Source organism: Gobio gobio (assembly GCF_949357685.1).
Source record: "Gobio gobio genome assembly, chromosome: 8".
In the NCBI taxonomy this organism is placed as follows: domain Eukaryota; kingdom Metazoa; phylum Chordata; class Actinopteri; order Cypriniformes; family Gobionidae; genus Gobio; species Gobio gobio.
In genome coordinates, this window is record NC_137114.1 from 687,289 (window position 1) to 705,031 (window position 17,743).

Sequence of the window (17,743 nt, forward strand, 5' to 3'; positions counted from 1 at the left end):
TGCGCAGAGATGTGTGTGTGATGTGCGCAGAGATGTGTGTGTGATGTGAGCAGAGATGTGTGTGTGTGATGTGCACAGAGATGTGTGTGTGATGTGAGCAGAGATGTGTGTGTGATGTGAGCAGAGATGTGTGTGTGATGTGAGTAGAGATGTGTGTGTGTGATGTGCGCAGAGATGTGTGTGTGATGTGAGCAGAGATGTGTGTGTGATGTGAGCAGAGATGTGTGTGTGTGATGTGCGCAGAGATGTGTGTGTGATGTGAGCAGAGATGTGTGTGTGATGTGAGCAGAGATGTGTGTGTGATGTGCGCAGAGATGTGTGTGTGATGTGCGCAGAGATGTGTGTGTGATGTGAGCAGAGATGTGTGTGTGTGATGTGCACAGAGATGTGTGTGTGATGTGAGCAGAGATGTGTGTGTGATGTGAGCAGAGATGTGTGTGTGATGTGCGCAGAGATGTGTGTGTGATGTGCGCAGAGATGTGTGTGTGATGTGAGCAGAGATGTGTGTGTGTGATGTGCACAGAGATGTGTGTGTGATGTGAGCAGAGATGTGTGTGTGTGATGTGCGCAGAGATGTGTGTGTGATGTGCGCAGAGATGTGTGTGTGATGTGAGCAGAGATGTGTGTGTGATGTGCGCAGAGATGTGTGTGTGATGTGCGCAGAGATGTGTGTGTGATGTGAGCAGAGATGTGTGTGTGTGATGTGCACAGAGATGTGTGTGTGATGTGAGCAGAGATGTGTGTGTGATGTGAGCAGAGATGTGTGTGTGATGTGAGTAGAGATGTGTGTGTGTGATGTGCGCAGAGATGTGTGTGTGATGTGAGCAGAGATGTGTGTGTGATGTGAGCAGAGATGTGTGTGTGATGTGAGCAGAGATGTGTGTGTGATGAGCACAGAGATGTGTGTGTGATGTGCACAGAGATGTGTGTGTGATGTGAGCAGAGATGTGTGTGATGATGTGAGCAGAGATGTGTGTGTGATGAGCACAGAGATGTGTGTGTGATGTGCACAGAGATGTGTGTGTGATGTGTGTGATGATGTGAGCAGAGATGTGTGTGTGATGTGAGCAGAGATGTGTGTGTGATGTGCGCAGAGATGTGTGTGATGTGAGCAGAGATGTGTGTGTGATGTGAGCAGAGATGTGTGTGATGTGAGCAGAGATGTGTGTGATGTGAGCAGAGATGTGTGTGATGTGCACAGAGATGTGTGTGTGATGTGCACAGAGATGTGTGTGTGATGTGAGCAGAGATGTGTGTGATGATGTGAGCAGAGATGTGTGTGTGATGTGAGCAGAGATGTGTGTGATGTGCGCAGAGATGTGTGTGTGATGTGCACAGAGATGTGTGTGTGATGTGAGCAGAGATGTGTGTGATGATGTGAGCAGAGATGTGTGTGTGATGTGAGCAGAGATGTGTGTGATGATGTGAGCAGAGATGTGTGTGTGATGTGAGCAGAGATGTGTGTGATGTGCACAGAGATGTGTGTGTGATGTGTGCAGAGATGTGTGTGTGATGTGAGCAGAGATGTGTGTGTGATGTGCGCAGAGATGTGTGTGTGATGTGAGCAGAGATGTGTGTGATGTGCGCAGAGATGTGTGTGTGATGTGCGCAGATATGTGTGTGTGATGTGAGCAGAGATGTGTGTGTGATGTGCGCAGATATGTGTGTGTGATGTGCGCAGAGATGTGTGTGTGATGTGAGCAGAGATGTGTGTGTGATGTGCGCAGAGATGTGTGTGTGATGTGAGCAGAGATGTGTGTGTGATGTGCGCAGATATGTGTGTGTGATGTGCGCAGAGATGTGTGTGTGATGTGAGCAGAGATGTGTGTGTGATGTGAGTAGAGATGTGTGTGTGATGTGCGCAGAGATGTGTGTGTGATGTGCGCAGAGATGTGTGTGTGATGTGCGCAGAGATGTGTGTGTGATGTGAGCAGAGATGTGTGTGTGATGTGCGCAGAGATGTGTGTGTGATGTGAGCAGAGATGTGTGTGTGATGTGCACAGAGATGTGTGTGTGATGTGAGCAGAGATGTGTGTGTGTGATGTGCACAGAGATGTGTGTGTGATGTGAGCAGAGATGTGTGTGAGATGTGCGCAGAGATGTGTGTGATGTGAGCAGAGATGTGTGTGTGATGAGCACAGAGATGTGTGTGTGATGTGAGCAGAGATGTGTGTGTGATGTGAGCAGAGATGTGTGTGTGATGTGAGCAGAGATGTGTGTGTGATGTGAGCAGAGATGTGTGTGTGATGTGCACAGAGATGTGTGTGTGATGTGCGCAGAGATGTGTGTGTGATGTGAGCAGAGATGTGTGTGATGATGTGAGCAGAGATGTGTGTGTGATGTGAGCAGAGATGTGTGTGAGATGTGAGCAGAGATGTGTGTGTGATGAGTGCAGAGATGTGTGTGTGATGTGAGCAGAGATGTGTGTGTGATGAGTGCAGAGATGTGTGTGTGATGTGAGCAGAGATGTGTGTGTGATGTGAACAGAGATGTGTGTGTGATGAGCGCAGAGATGTGTGTGTGATGTGAGCAGAGATGTGTGTGTGATGAGTGCAGAGATGTGTGTGTGATGTGAACAGAGATGTGTGTGTGATGTGCGCAGAGATGTGTGTGTGATGTGAGCAGAGATGTGTGTGTGATGTGCACAGATGTGTGTGAGATGTGAGCAGAGATGTGTGTGATGTGCGCAGAGATGTGTGTGTGATGTGCACAGAGATGTGTGTGATGTGCGCAGAGATGTGTGTGTGATGTGAGCAGAGATGTGTGTGTGATGAGTGCAGAGATGTGTGTGTGATGTGAGCAGAGATGTGTGTGTGATGAGAGCAGAGATGTGTGTGTGATGAGCAGAGATGTGTGTGTGTGATGTGCACAGAGACGTGTGTGATGTGAGCAGAGATGTGTGTGATGTGCACAGAGACGTGTGTGATGTGCACAGAGATGTGTGTGTGATGAGAGCAGAGATGTGTGTGTGATGAGCAGAGATGTGTGTGTGATGTGCGCAGAGATGTGTGTGTGATGAGAGCAGAGATGTGTGTGTGATGAGAGCAGAGATGTGTGTGTGATGTGAGCAGAGATGTGTGTGTGTGATGTGAGCAGAGATGTGTGTGTGTGATGAGAGCAGAGATGTGTGTGATGTGTGCAGAGATGTGTGTGTGATGAGAGCAGAGATGTGTGTGTGTGATGAGAGCAGAGATGTGTGTGTGATGTGAGCAGAGATGTGTGTGTGTGATGTGAGCAGAGATGTGTGTGTGATGTGCACAGAGATGTGTGTGATGTGAGCAGAGATGTGTGTGAGATGTGCGCAGAGATGTGTGTGTGTGATGTGAGCAGAGATGTGTGTGTGATGTGCGCAGAGATGTGTGTGTGATGTGAGCAGAGATGTGTGTGAGATGTGAGCAGAGATGTGTGTGATGTGCGCAGAGATGTGTGTGTGATGTGAGCAGAGATGTGTGTGATGTGCACAGAGATGTGTGTGAGATGTGAGCAGAGATGTGTGTGTGATGTGCGCAGAGATGTGTGTGTGATGTGAGCAGAGATGTGTGTGATGTGCACAGAGATGTGTGTGAGATGTGAGCAGAGATGTGTGTGTGATGTGCACAGAGATGTGTGTGTGATGTGAGCAGAGATGTGTGTGTGATGTGAGCAGAGATGTGTGTGTGATGTGCACAGAGATGTGTGTGTGATGTGAGCAGAGATGTGTGTGTGATGTGAGCAGAGATGTGTGTGAGATGTGCGCAGAGATGTGTGTGTGATGTGAGCAGAGATGTGTGTGAGATGTGAGCAGAGATGTGTGTGTGATGTGAGCAGAGATGTGTGTGTGATGTGAGCAGAGATGTGTGTGTGATGTGCGCAGAGATGTGTGTGTGATGTGCGCAGAGATGTGTGTGTGATGTGCGCAGAGATGTGTGTGTGATGTGCGTTCCTTTAAAGTCGAGCCCTGTGTGTCAGTAAAGTCAAGAGTTAATCTCAAGTGTCCACTGACTGGACTAAAGAGAGAACAGAGCAATGAGAAGCGTTTTCAGTGTTTATCACCTCAACAAATCACACACCACAGAATACATCGGTTAAACACACACACACACACACACACACACACACACACTCACTCAAACCGCTGTACTCGCTAATTAAACTATTACATCCTAGCCATCCATTCACTAAACACTTTCTAGGACATTAATAACACTCTGAGCAACAATATTACTGCATATTGTGCGCTTCATCAAACTTGTGAGAAGTTTATATTGAAGGAGCACCGCGAGTCTTACCTCTCCTCAGCGCGAGCTCCCGCAGACTGAGCTGAAGACGAGGACGCGGCGGCCGCGCGGGCGCAACACATGACGTCATGACGCCAGCGCGATCGATCATTAACAACAACACTGATAAAGCCCACAACTAAATCACAACATTTCCTTACATACAATAATATAAAGGAGAGTTTAGCATCCAAGTGTGAATATAGAAACATTAGGATTTGTGCAGAATGAGAGAGGAGCAACTCTACTTTCAGTTTCACTTTAATTATAGGCTGGCATAATTCCTTTAGGCTTTAAATAAATACAGTTTCAAGGCTAATGAATGGCATTATGTTTGTTTTACATTTATATTTCAACTATCCAACTCCGACTTGGTGTGAAAGGGATGGTGAAAATGAATCCAATGTGGTTTCAAATGGATGACAGTGTTTATAGATGATATTTCACATTTAATATACATTTTAAAACACCTCTACTGTACTAAGCACACTCAACCGAACACATTCATCTAACTTTAAGATCATTTGAGCTTCATTTGCATAGAAATGGCAGTGTCCTCTGTCTACGTCTCAGCGCCCCCTATCATGTGTGGAATACTTTGCATTTCTTTCCTAGAAATCATGCCAAAGTTTCAGAGAATTGGAGTAGCATCTGCCTGTAACCGGAGGCTGCATTTTCAGGAACACAGTCCTAGGACCGCATTTCTAGGACCCTAGGCTTTTATTGACAACGCCACCTATCGAATTAGAGGACCAGCAAAGATGGATGACGATCAGAGTGTGAGTATCACGTGAATCAGTTTTTATTTTAACATTAAAACAATCGTGATGCATTTCATTGGAAAGTTAACGTAGCCGAAGTGATCGTGATTTGCTAAATAGTCTGGAATGCATCTATCTAATCATCCGGATATTAGATAGTGCTGTAAATGAATTGTTAGCACATTCGTTTAACTAAACTTGCATGAAAGCTTGTGTTGACTTAGTGACAGCACAATTGTGTCTTAAGACAACTGTATTACGTTCGTTGTGAAAGCTTGTTAGTTACTCGTTGTTTTTTTCTTCATTTTAAGAGTAAGTTAAAATAAAAGTAATGTTTTAGCTGTCACGTGCTCACAGTCAGCCTGTTTAACGTTACCACACAATACATGTGTAACGTACTGCTCCGAGACAGAGGTTGAGAATCCAAATGCAGCTTTATTTGTAAGGGGTAATCCACAATCATAGTCAAAAACAGGCAACAGGTCATACACAGGCAAGCAGTCCAAACAGGCAAACAAGGCAGGAGAGACAGGCAAACGGGTAATCCACGGAACAGGCAAGAAATCCAAAACCACAGACATGAAACCAGGAAAACACTCAGAAATCCAGTTTACAACAAAACAAGACTTTGCAGTTAAAGACAGTGTGAACATGGTTTATATAGGCTGGTGTAATGGGGTAATGAGGTGATGAGACACAGGTGCAAACAATGAGTGCTGATGAGTCCGGGCAAAGGATTATGGGTAATGTAGTTTATGATGAAGTGACAAGTCCGGGGTGGAGTGACAGTGACAACATGACATGTTAAGGGTACGTCTCTTCATTTTGGCATGGTTTTATAATGTTGATTGAGACATATGACATTTTTAAAGTCAGGCATAACAGTTAAAATAGCACGTGTTAGATTGTGTCATGTATTGTGTGCTGTACTCTATATGAAGTGCTTTCAAGGACACAGCTCAGGGCAGGCAGAAGTATAACAAAAGATGAATTAATTGGTCAAGTCCTAGACTTAGCCCTAATTTATGTCTATTTATTTATATAAAATGAACTTGTTGAAAAGAGGGAGAGCATCCAGTTGGTAGGTAGTGCTGCTGCATACTTCACAATGTGTGCTTTAAATATTTAAAGGACAGGAAAAGTCATATTATTGTAGAAATACAAGTTATTTCTATTCAGATTTCTTGCATCTTTCTCTATAAATGTATTTTTCTTGGTTCAGGTGCGCTTTATTGACATGAATGTTTCAAGAACCTGTTCACCCAAATCTTTGAACAGTATGCAATAACAGTAATATGAACATTATGTGGTATGAAGATTGATATAATTTTGTATTGTAAATAATGTGTGTGCTTAAATTTGAAATTAAAAATTAGAGAGTTGAACAAGTTCAACTCAATGTTCTTATTTCATTCACTTCTCTATCTTTCTCTCTCTTAGGAGTCAGTGAAGACGTTGTCCATGAAGTTCTTCCTATGTGGTTCACGTCATGAACAAATTTGTTTTTGTGTGTGTTCAAATTAAACTGTTGCAATATATTATTTTATAAAATATACACAATCTTAAATCTACCCCCAGAGTCATCCTTGTGTATTCCCTCTGTACTTGAAAATGTGATTGACTGAAAAGGCTAAACCATTCCTTGTTTATTTTACTTGATGAGTTATTCAATTATGCAACTTGGACCCAATAATTACTACTCAACATTCCTAGAAACCAGATTTAATTGCAATAAAGAAAGCAGTATTTGGGTGTAATAAACCTTTAAAAATCTCAACAAAAAATGGTTTAAAATACTGCCTTGGTGGCACTTGTTTCGGATCTCCAAAACTAGGGTCCTGGAAATGCGTTCCTGGGATTGCGGTTCTCCGATTCGGTAGGCGGCGGATCCTAGAAATGCGGTCCTGAAAGTGCAGCCTCCGGTATTGCAGCCGGATAATGTTGGAGAATTCAGATTAATTTTTGTTTAATTCTTTAATTCTTTTCTATTTATTTTAAATGTGTATGAGACATTTGTTTTGCAGCCAAAAAAGACATGAGAGTGGGAACTTTTCAAACATTTATTTTCAACACAGAGAACAGAATGTGTATTTCCTCTGCTCCTTCAGTGGGGATTGATTGGAGGAACGGGCACGACCCGAGGCACGACTCTGCAGACAGGAGGACGGACTCTGATGACCCGAGGACAGACTCTGCAGACAGGAGGAGAGACTCTGATGACCCGAGGACAGACTCTGATGACCCGAGGACAGACTCTGATGACCCGAGGACAGACTCTGATGACCCGAGGACAGACTCTGCAGACAGGAGGACAGACTCTGATGACCCGAGGACAGACTCTGATGACCCGAGGACAGACTCTGATGACCCGAGGACAGACTCTGATGACCCGAGGACAGACTCTGATGACCCGAGGCACGACTCTGCAGACAGGAGGACAGACTCTGATGACCCGAGGACAGACTCTGCAGACAGGAGGAGAGACTCTGATGACCCGAGGACAGACTCTGATGACCGAGGACAGACTCTGATGACCCGAGGACAGACTCTGATGACCCGAGGACAGACTCTGATGACCCGAGGACAGACTCTGATGACCGAGGACAGACTCTGATGACCCGAGGACAGACTCTGATGACCCGAGGACAGACTCTGCAGACAGGAGGAGAGACTCTGATGACCCGAGGACAGACTCTGATGACCCGAGGACAGACTCTGCAGACAGGAGGACAGACTCTGATGACCCGAGGACAGACTCTGATGACCCGAGGACAGACTCTGCAGACAGGAGGACAGACTCTGCAGACAGGAGGAGAGACTCTGCAGACAGGAGGACAGACTCTGCAGACAGGAGGACAGACTCTGCAGACAGGAGGACAGACTCTGATGACCCGAGGACAGACTCTGCAGACAGGAGGACAGACTCTGCAGACAGGAGGACAGACTCTGCAGACAGGAGGACGGACTCTGCAGACAGGAGGACAGACTCTGCAGACAGGAGGACGGACTCTGCAGACAGGAGGACAGACTCTGCAGACAGGAGGACGGACTCTCCTGCGCTCCCACACGCTGGGCCGACAGCAAACACACCCACGACCCTCGGCCTGAAGACAACAAGAGATGCACATAGTCAGCAAACACACCCACAAACGGTTCAACGAGCCCCAGTGAGAAGACGGACTCACCCAAGTGAAAGAGGTCGGGCCGAGGGCCTGGGTCAGGGCTTGGAGCTGCTTCTTCAAGTCGTCCATCTCCTTAAGGCACCTGGGGTCCTCGCAGGGGGGCCGCTCCTCCTGCCCTGCCTCCACCATCAATGCCATTTCAGTCATGAACAGCAAACGCTTTCAAATTAGCAGAATAAAAGTGCGGAACGTGTCAGGAACCGTGAGGTGCAAGTGAATGTGTGAGAGGGTGAGCTGGTGATGAGTGTGGTGCGCAAAAAAGATGTTAAATGTAAGTGAGTGACCAAGATTGTCGGGGCAGGGGCCTTTTATAGCCTTCGGGATCCAACTTCGTGTCAAATGAGTGCGAAATTGGATCAAGGAAAAGGCCGACCAATCAGCGGACGGCACATCGGATCCAACTTGGTGTGAAAGGGATGGGGAAATTGAATCCAATAGTTTCAAATGGATGACAGTGTTAATAGATGATATTTCACATTTAATATAAATTTTAAAGGTCCCATGGCATGAAAAATTCATTTTAAGAGGTTTTTTAACATTAATATGAGTTCCCCTAGCCTGTATATGGTCCCCAAGTGGCTAGCAATTTTGAAGGGTGTAAACCGAATTCTGGCTGTCTTTCTTTCTTATAATGAATGCCTCAGATACAAATAAGCTCGCGTTAACAGCAACAACTCAGTACAATAACTGTAGAGGACCCCGTCCGAATGATGGCTAGACTTTACTGATGTTTCAGGAGTTTATTGAAACCGTTTATCTCCAAAAATCACCGTAAGAGCTGAACAAAAAACAACTCTTACACACACTCTCTCTCCATAGCATTCTCAATAACAATACAGCGAAATACACAAACATACTCATTACAAATGACAGTAAACAAGCACATACACACCCATTGTCTTTTCGGGGGATGCTAAACAAACTGTAAACTTTAAATCTGCTTAAACCCACTGAATGATGAACCGAGAGCTCTCACGAGCGCTCCCTCTCCGTAGACTGCAACACCCGTCAAAATAAAAGTCCCTACTTATTTACACAGATAATACAGACCTAAAACCTATTTAAATGCACAGAAATGTAAAAAATGTACACACAAACTAATTATAAGATACATTACAATGAAGTCTGTTACAATAAAACTTCCTCCAGCTCTCCATGGTTCAAGAGTGCACAGTCAGTTTCTCTCTCTCATGCATGCAGTCAGTGCCTCGCTAAACCACGCCCCCTCCGCACCATAAGATGTGTTGGACATCGGCTGCGACTGAAGCAACTGATCGGCGAGAGTAGCAAAGGGTAACAGGCTGGGAGGAGCTGCAAACACAGACGTGAAGTCGGACACTTTCTACTTTCTGCTTCCCGCAGTGACGCTCGCGCTGTGTTTGCACACTTTATCAGCTGAAGTGAAATAAATGCAATATTTGGCAATACACAGATGTTTCAGAGACATTATTGTCATGTAATACTTTATGCACTGCTTAATACAGCGTGTGTTTGTACAAGGATAAAGTTCAACATATGAGCCTACACTATCAATGAAGTGGGGTCTATGTTTTTAATCAGTTATATTTTGATAAACATGACAATATAACATCGCGACTACATGAAAGGAGGTTTTACTGTTATAAAAAACAGATTTGTGCGCTTTAGTGGAGATGAAGGTTTTAGAATAAACACGAAGCTCTTACGAAAGCTTCAAGTCACGTGATTCGGCGTGACAGCTCGTCCTCTCGCTGCGCAGCAGCGCAAGAAGCTACAGACACTATTTTTGACATTTAACATAATATTTTGATCGAACGGGTTGTAAAAATCTGCATATTATTAGGAAAGTGAGGATTGCGTTACATAATATTTGACAGTGCCCAGGGCCCCTTAGATGTCCTGTGCCCCTGGGCAAGTGACCAGTTGCCCTAATGGTTAATCCGGCCCTGCCTCCAGCTCTCCATGGTTCAAGAGTGCACAGTCAGTTTCTCTCTCTCATGCATGCATCAGTGCCTCGCTAAACCACGCCCCCTCCACAACATAATGCTGCGTTCTATTATTTATCCGTGTCGGAGCTCCGACTAGGAAGACAGACGTTACCCAGCAACACGCACCAACACGCCCCCTTTCCTCGGATTTTGCCGCTCGGAAGTTTGGACAACCGTGAGGACACCGAGCAAGAATTCCGAATCGGAATACAAGATGGCTGCGACCTGTGTGACTTGTAAGTATGAATTGTTTTCATTGTTTTTGGACCGATTTAGTTGGTTAAATGTTCATTTGGCAAAGATGTTCAGATATCTCTATGCCTAGTAGACCTACAACAAACGTTCATTAAAAAGGGTCCTGTACCCGCCTTTTTCAAACTGGCGCAGCGCTGACTCGCGGTAGGTAACGTTAGAAAATGCATGATTTGATTTGATAACGTTAAACTAGATTATTGTTAGCTATTATTAGGCGCATAACCAAGTGTGTGTGCGGAGTGTGGAGCGCGCACTGCATGACGAGGCGCCGTCCATGTTTTTCTCCGACTCGGACGCGCAAAACATACCAGAACGCTTGAAGTGTGGAAGTGACGTCATATCCGAGGGCCGAGTCGGATCGTTGACCATAATGGAACGCACCATAAGATGTGTTGGACATCGGCTGCGACTGAAGCAACTGATCGGCGAGAGTAGCAAAGGGTAACAGGCTGGGAGGAGCTGCAAACACAGACGTGAAGTCGGACACTTTCTACTTTCTGCTTCCCGCAGTGACGCTCGCGCTGTGTTTGCACACTTTATCAGCTGAAGTGAAATAAATGCAATATTTGGCAATACACAGATGTTTCAGAGACATTATTGTCATGTAATACTTTATGCACTGCTTAATACAGCGTGTGTTTGTACAAGGATAAAGTTCAACATATAAGCCTACACTATCAATGAAGTGGGGTCTATGTTTTTAATCAGTTATATTTTGATAAACATGACAATATAACATCGCGACTACATGAAAGGAGGTTTTACTGTTATAAAAAACAGATTTGTGCGCTTTAGTGGAGATGAAGGTTTTAGAATAAACACGAAACACACGTGATCGCTGTCATGTGGTGAATCTGGCCAATCGTGGAACAGCTGTGTCGTCATCAGAGCCCCTGCAGCCTCCAGCAGCTGCTTTGGAGAAACTGCACCGGCTGTAATCGCCGGCTGCTCTCGAATCGCTCTCGCGGCACTTTGTTGACATACGTCACTGTCACGTGGCGTCGGCGCTGCCTCAAGTCGGACAAAATTTCTAACCGGCATGCACTGCTTCAAGTCAGCCGCCGATCGGTCTGCGCATCGCTGGGTGAAGTCGAACAAGCCTAAAATCTAACACTCATTTCAAATGCAAAGATGTCAGCCAATCACAACAGTGGGCGTTTTCACTGAAGTCTCACAGCAGACACGCCCCTTGAAACATTCAGCCACAGGGCAAACATCAGTATAGAAAAAAATGATGTAAAAAAATGAATTTTTTTAATGTAAAAATCATACTAACAATATAAGTACATTTTTATTATAAAATAATAGAAAAATTCCATGCCATGGGACCTTTAATATAACAGCATCATAATTGTTCCTTTACAATGATGCTGAAAAGTTTGATTTGATGTAATTACTTAAAAGTTGCCTTTTTCAAGGTGTATACACATAAATAATAGGACACGTTAACGATAAAACAAATGATCACTTTATTTAGTTTACATAGAATAGAACATATTAAAGGGTTAGTTCACCCAAAAAATGAACATGGTGTCATTTACTCACCCTCATGTTGTTCTGAACCTCTTTGAGTTTCTTTCTTCTGCTGAACACAAAGGAATATATTTGGATGGGGCTTCCTCTGTTTGAACTGTAACAGAGCCTTTGGGACAGGGATCAAAGTGTCTGTTCGTTCTTTTACAATCTTGGTCCCTGCTTTGCTGGGAATATGTTCATACTCCATCTGCAGGTGGTCAGGTGGAGGGAGGACAGTGTGTAGTGTGCAGTTAGTAGTGTACAGTGTGTAGTGTACAGTTAGTAATGTACAGTGTGTAGTGTACAGTAGGGTTGGGAACCGAGAACCGGTTCTTATGCAGAACCGAAACTGATTTTTGAAAAATACCAGAACCGCGCGAAATTCCTAAGTTTCGGTTCCGAAAACGGTTCTGGTGCAATGTGTGTGCGAAGCGCTGGAAGCGTATCCTTTCATAGCGAGTGACAGCCAGAGTTGCCAACTCCGTGATTTTCACGCTTTCCCGTTTTCCACTGTTGCCGCGGGCTGTGTTTCATGTCCGCGGGTTGAAACGATTGTGCAATTGTGCGGGTTTGTTGTGAAAACCTGGCAACCCTGGCTCACCTCATCATGAATATTAATTACGTTGCCTGCCGCTTCCAGGAGGGCAACGCAGTTCAGCACTGAAAGCCCTCGCGCTACACATTTACGGTTTTGCGTCAGATATTTTCTCGTTGACCACCAGCATAGCGAAGAGAAAGTCACAAGTATGGATTCATTTCCAAAGAATGAATGATAATGAAGCAAAATGTAACACGTGAAAAGTTAATAACATGCAAAGGAGGCTGCACTAGCAATTTGACAAAACATTTGCTACAGCACAGAGTGCCACAGGGCTTATACCAGATTTATAGTAAAAGGCCTATATATATATATATATATATATATATATATATATATATATATATATATATATATATATATATATATATATATATATATATATATATATATATATATATATATATATATATATATATATATATATATATGTGTATATATATATATATATATATATGTATATATAAATATTTGTCAACCGTTGAGTCACCATGGTTTAGGTAAGCGTTTAGGCACAATTACCTTTGTAATGCTGAATTGCAATTTATTATTTACAAGTTCACTGAATAACTGAATTACTATTAAATTAATATATAACTAATTAATAAATATAACTAATAAATATAATTTATAACTTGGTTTTATTCAGAGACAGAGAGATAAAATGTAATAAGACAATTTCAGAGGTGTTCATTTGAAAAAAAATGTGTTGCAAGAATGGCTTAATTAATACTGTAATATATGTACAGTACAGGACTTTTTTGACATTGCCAACCTGTAAATACATTTTAGAGCAAGTAATAAACACAAAATGGATTGTTTGAGTTGCGTATTGTGCCTTTTTCCTTTACCACTATATGTTTAATAATTTTAATGGAACCGGAATCGGAACCGGAATCGTTAGGCGGAACCGGAACCGGAACCGGAACCGGAAAATTTATCACGATTCCCAACCCTAGTGTACAGTGTGCAGTTAGTAGTGTACAGTGTGTAGTGTGCAGTTATAAATGTACAGTGTGTAGTGTAAAATGTCTAGTGTACAGTGTGTAGTGTGCAGTTAGTAATGTACAGTGTGTAGTGTACAGTGTGCAGTTAGTAGTGTACAGTGTGTAGTGTACAGTGTGTACAGTGTGCAGTTAGTAGAGTACAGTGTGTGGTGTGCAGTGTATAGTGTACAGTGTGTAGTGTACAGTGTACAGTGTATAGTGTACAGTTAGTAGTGTACAGTGTCTAGTGTGCAGTTAGTAATGTACAGTGTGAAGTGTAAAGTGTCTAGTGTCTAGTGTCTAGTGTACAGTGTGTAGTGTACAGTGTGTAGTGTACAGTGTGTACAGTGTGCATTTAGTAGAGTACAGTGTGCAGTGTGTAGTGTACAGTGTGTAGTGTGCAGTTAGTAATGTACAGTGTGTAGTGTAAAGTGTCTAGTGTACAGTGTGTAGTGTGCAGTTAGTAATGTACAGTGTGTAGTGTACAGTGTGCAGTTAGTAGTGTACAGTGTGTAGGGTACAGTGTATAGTGTACAGTTAGTAGTGTACAGTGTGTAGTGTGCAGTTAGTAGTGTACAGTGTGTAGTGTGCAGTTAGTAGTGTACAGTGTGTAGTGTACAGTTAGTAGTGTGCAGTATGTAGAGTTTACAGTTAGTAGTGTACAGTGTGTAGTGTGCAGTTAGTAGTGTACAATTAGTAGTGTACAGTTAGTAGTGTACAGTGTGTAGTGTGCAGTTAGTAGTGTACAGTGTGTGGTGTCCAGTTAGTAGTGTACAGTGTGTAGTGTACTGTTAGTAGTGTACAGTGTGTAGTGTGCAGTTAGTAGTGTACAGTGTGTAGTATACAGTTAGTAGTGTACAGTGTGTAGTGTGCAGTTAGTAGTGTACAGTGTGTAGTGTGCAGTTAGTAGTTTACAGTGTGCAGTTAGTAGTGTACAGTGTGTAGTGTGCAGTTAGTAGTGTACAGTGTGTAGTGTACAGCGTGTTGTATACAGTTAGTAGTTTACAGTGTGTAGTGTGCAGTTAGTAGTGTACAGCGTGTAGTGTGCAGTTAGTAGTGTACAGCGTGTAGTGTGCAATTAGTAGTGTACAGTGTGTAGAGTGCAGTTAGTAGTATACAGTGTGTAGTGTGCAGATAGTAGTGTACAGTATGTAGTGTGCAGTTAGTAGTTTACAGTGTGCAGTTAGTAGTGTACAGTGTGTAGTGTGCAGTTAGTAGTGTACAGTGTGTAGTGTACAGCGTGTTGTATACAGTTAGTAGTTTACAGTGTGTACTGTGCAGTTAGTAATGTACAGTGTGTAGAGTGCAGTTAGTAGTGTACAGTGTGCAGTTAGTAGTGTACAGTGTGTAGTGTACAGTGTGTACTGTGCAGTTAGTAATGTACAGTGTGTAGTGTACAGTGTGTTGTGTGCAGTTAGTAGTGTACAGTGTGTAGTGTGCAGTTAGTAGTGTACAGCGTGTAGTGTGCAGTTAGTAGTGTACAGCGTGTAGTGTGCAATTAGTAGTGTACAGTGTGTAGAGTGCAGTTAGTAGTATACAGTGTGTAGTGTGCAGATAGTAGTGTACAGTGTGTAGTGTGCAGTTAGTAGTGTACAATGTGTAGTGTGCAGTTAGTAGTGTACAGTTAGTAGTGTACAGTGTGTAGAGTGCAGTTAGTAGTATACAGTGTGTAGTGTGCAGTTAGTAGTATACAGTGTGTAGTGTGCAGTTAGTAGTATACAGTGTGTAGTGTGCAGATAGTAGTATACAGTGTGTAGTGTGCAGTTAGTAGTATACAGTGTGTAGTGTGCAGATAGTAGTGTACAGTGTGTAGTGTGCAGTTAGTAGTATACAGTGTGTAGTGTGCAGATAGTAGTATACAGTGTGTAGAGTGCAGTTAGTAGTATACAGTGTGTAGTGTGCAGATAGTAGTGTACAGTGTGTAGTGTGCAGTTAGTAGTGTACAATGTGTAGTGTGCAGTTAGTAGTGTACAGTTAGTAGTGTACAGTGTGTAGTGTACAGTTAGTAGTGTACAGTGTGTAGTGTGCAGCTAGTAGTGTACAGTGTGTAGTGTGCAGTTAGTAGTGTACAGTGTGTAGTGTGCAGATAGTAGTGTACAGTGTGTAGTGTGCAGTTAGTAGTGTACAGTGTGTAGTGTACAGTTAGTAGTGTACAGTGTGTAGTGTGCAGCTAGTAGTGTACAGTGTGTAGTGTGCAGTTAGTAGTGTACAGTGTGTAGTGTGCAGTTAGTAGTATACAGCGTGTAGTGTGCTGTTAGTAGTGTGCAGTTAGTAGTGTACAGTGTGCAGTTAGTAGTGTACAGTGTGTAGTGTACAGTTTGTACTGTGCAGTTAGTAATGTACAGTGTGTAGTGTGCAGTTAGTAGTGTACAGTGTGTAGTGTGCAGTTAGTAGTGTACAGTGTGTAGTGTGCAGTTAGTAGTGTACAGTGTGTAGTGTGCAGTTAGTAGTGTACAGCGTGTAGTGTGCAGTTAGTAGTGTACAGCGTGTAGTGTGCAATTAGTAGTGTACAGTGTGTAGAGTGCAGTTAGTAGTATACAGTGTGTAGTGTGCAGATAGTAGTGTAAAGTATGTAGTGTGCAGTTAGTAGTTTACAGTGTGCAGTGTGTACTGTGCAGTTAGTAATGTACAGTGTGAAGTGTACAGTGTGTAGTGTACAGTGTTTAGTGTGCAGTTAGTAATGTACAGTGTGAAGTGTACAGTGTGTAGTGTACAGTGTTTAGTGTGCAGTTAGTAGTGTACAGTGTGTAGTGTGCTCTTAGTAGTGTACAGTGTGCAGTTAGTAGTGTACAGTGTGTAGTGTACAGTGTGTAGTATGCAGTTAGTAGTGTACAGTGTGTAGTGTGCAGTTAGTAGTGTACAGTGTGTATTGTGCAGATAGTAGTGTACAGCGTGTAGTGTGCAGTTAGTAGTGTACAGCGTGTAGTGTGCAGTTAGTAGTGTACAGTGTGTATTGTGCAGATAGTAGTGTACAGTGTGTAGTGTGCAGTTAGTAGTGTACAGTGTGTATTGTGCAGATAGTAGTGTACAGCGTGTAGTGTGCAGTTAGTAGTGTACAGCGTGTAGTGTGCAATTAGTAGTGTACAGCGTGTAGTGTGCAGTTAGTAGTGTACAGCGTGTAGTGTGCAATTAGTAGTGTACAGTGTGTATTGTGCAGATAGTAGTGTACAGCGTGTAGTGTGCAATTAGTAGTGTACAGCGTGTAGTGTGCAGTTAGTAGTGTACAGCGTGTAGTGTGCAATTAGTAGTGTACAGTGTGTATTGTGCAGATAGTAGTGTACAGCGTGTAGTGTGCAGTTAGTAGTGTACAGCGTGTAGTGTGCAGTTAGTAGTGTACAGTGTGTATTGTGCAGATAGTAGTGTACAGTGTGTAGTGTGCAGTTAGTAGTGTACAGCGTGTAGTGTGCAATTAGTAGTGTACAGCGTGTAGTGTGCAGTTAGTAGTGTACAGCGTGTAGTGTGCAATTAGTAGTGTACAGCGTGTAGTGTGCAATTAGTAGTGTACAGCGTGTAGTGTGCAATTAGTAGTGTACAGCGTGTAGTGTGCAGTTAGTAGTTTACAGTGTGCAGTTAATAGTGTAGAGTGTTTAGAGTGCAGTTAGTAGTGTAGAGTGTGTAGTGTGCAGTTAGTAGTGTACAGCGAGTAGTGTCCTATTAGTAGTGCACAGTTTGTAGTGTGCAGTTAGTAGTTTACAGCGTGTAGTGTGCAGTTAGTAGTGTACAGCGTGTAGTGTGCAATTAGTAGTGTACAGTGTGTATTGTGCAGATAGTAGTGTACAGCGTGTAGTGTGCAGTTAGTAGTGTACAGCGTGTAGTGTGCAATTAGTAGTGTACAGTGTGTAGTGTGCAGTTAGTAGTGTACAGCGTGTAGTGTGCAGTTAGTAGTGTACAGTGTGTATTGTGCAGATAGTAGTGTACAGTGTGTAGTGTACAGTGTGTAGTGTGCAGTTAGTAGTGTACAGTGTGTAGTGTACAGTGTGTAGTGTGCAGTTAGTAGTGTACAGTGTGTAGTGTACAGTGTGTAGTGTGCAGTTAGTAGTGTACAGTGTGTAGTGTGCAGTTAGTAGTGTACAGTGTGTTGTGTGCAGTTAGTAGTGTACAGTGTGTAGTGTACAGTGTGTAGTGTGCAATTAGTAGTGTACAGTGTGTAGTGTGCAGTTAGTAGTGTACAGCGTGTAGTGTGCAGTTAGTAGTGTACAGTGTGTATTGTGCAGATAGTAGTG

General features: G+C 43.3%; 1 protein-coding gene across 1 annotated transcript; it reads right to left on the minus strand.

The window, feature by feature from the left end:
• Positions 1-7,063: 7,063 nt before the first annotated feature.
• Positions 7,064-9,190, minus strand: LOC307130850 (uncharacterized protein). The gene is made up of 2 exons (XM_079824099.1): positions 8,203-9,190; positions 7,064-8,121 (listed from the first exon to the last, which is right to left on the minus strand). The coding sequence occupies exons 1-2, from the start codon at positions 8,344-8,346 to the stop codon at positions 7,084-7,086; spliced, it is 1,182 nt and encodes a 393-aa protein (XP_079680225.1). The 5' UTR covers positions 8,347-9,190; the 3' UTR covers positions 7,064-7,083.
• Positions 9,191-17,743: the final 8,553 nt, after the last annotated feature.

What these genes read in the sequence shown, in the direction of transcription:
- LOC307130850 (XM_079824099.1), bottom strand. Translation starts at nt 8,346, where the DNA reads ATGACTGAAATGGCATTGATGGTGGAGGCAGGGCAGGAGGAGCGGCCC. An exon ending in GCCCGACCTCTTTCACTTGG is followed by an intron (nt 8,122 to 8,202) that starts GTGAGTCCGTCT and finishes TGTTGTCTTCAG; the next exon opens with GCCGAGGGTCGTGGGTGTGT.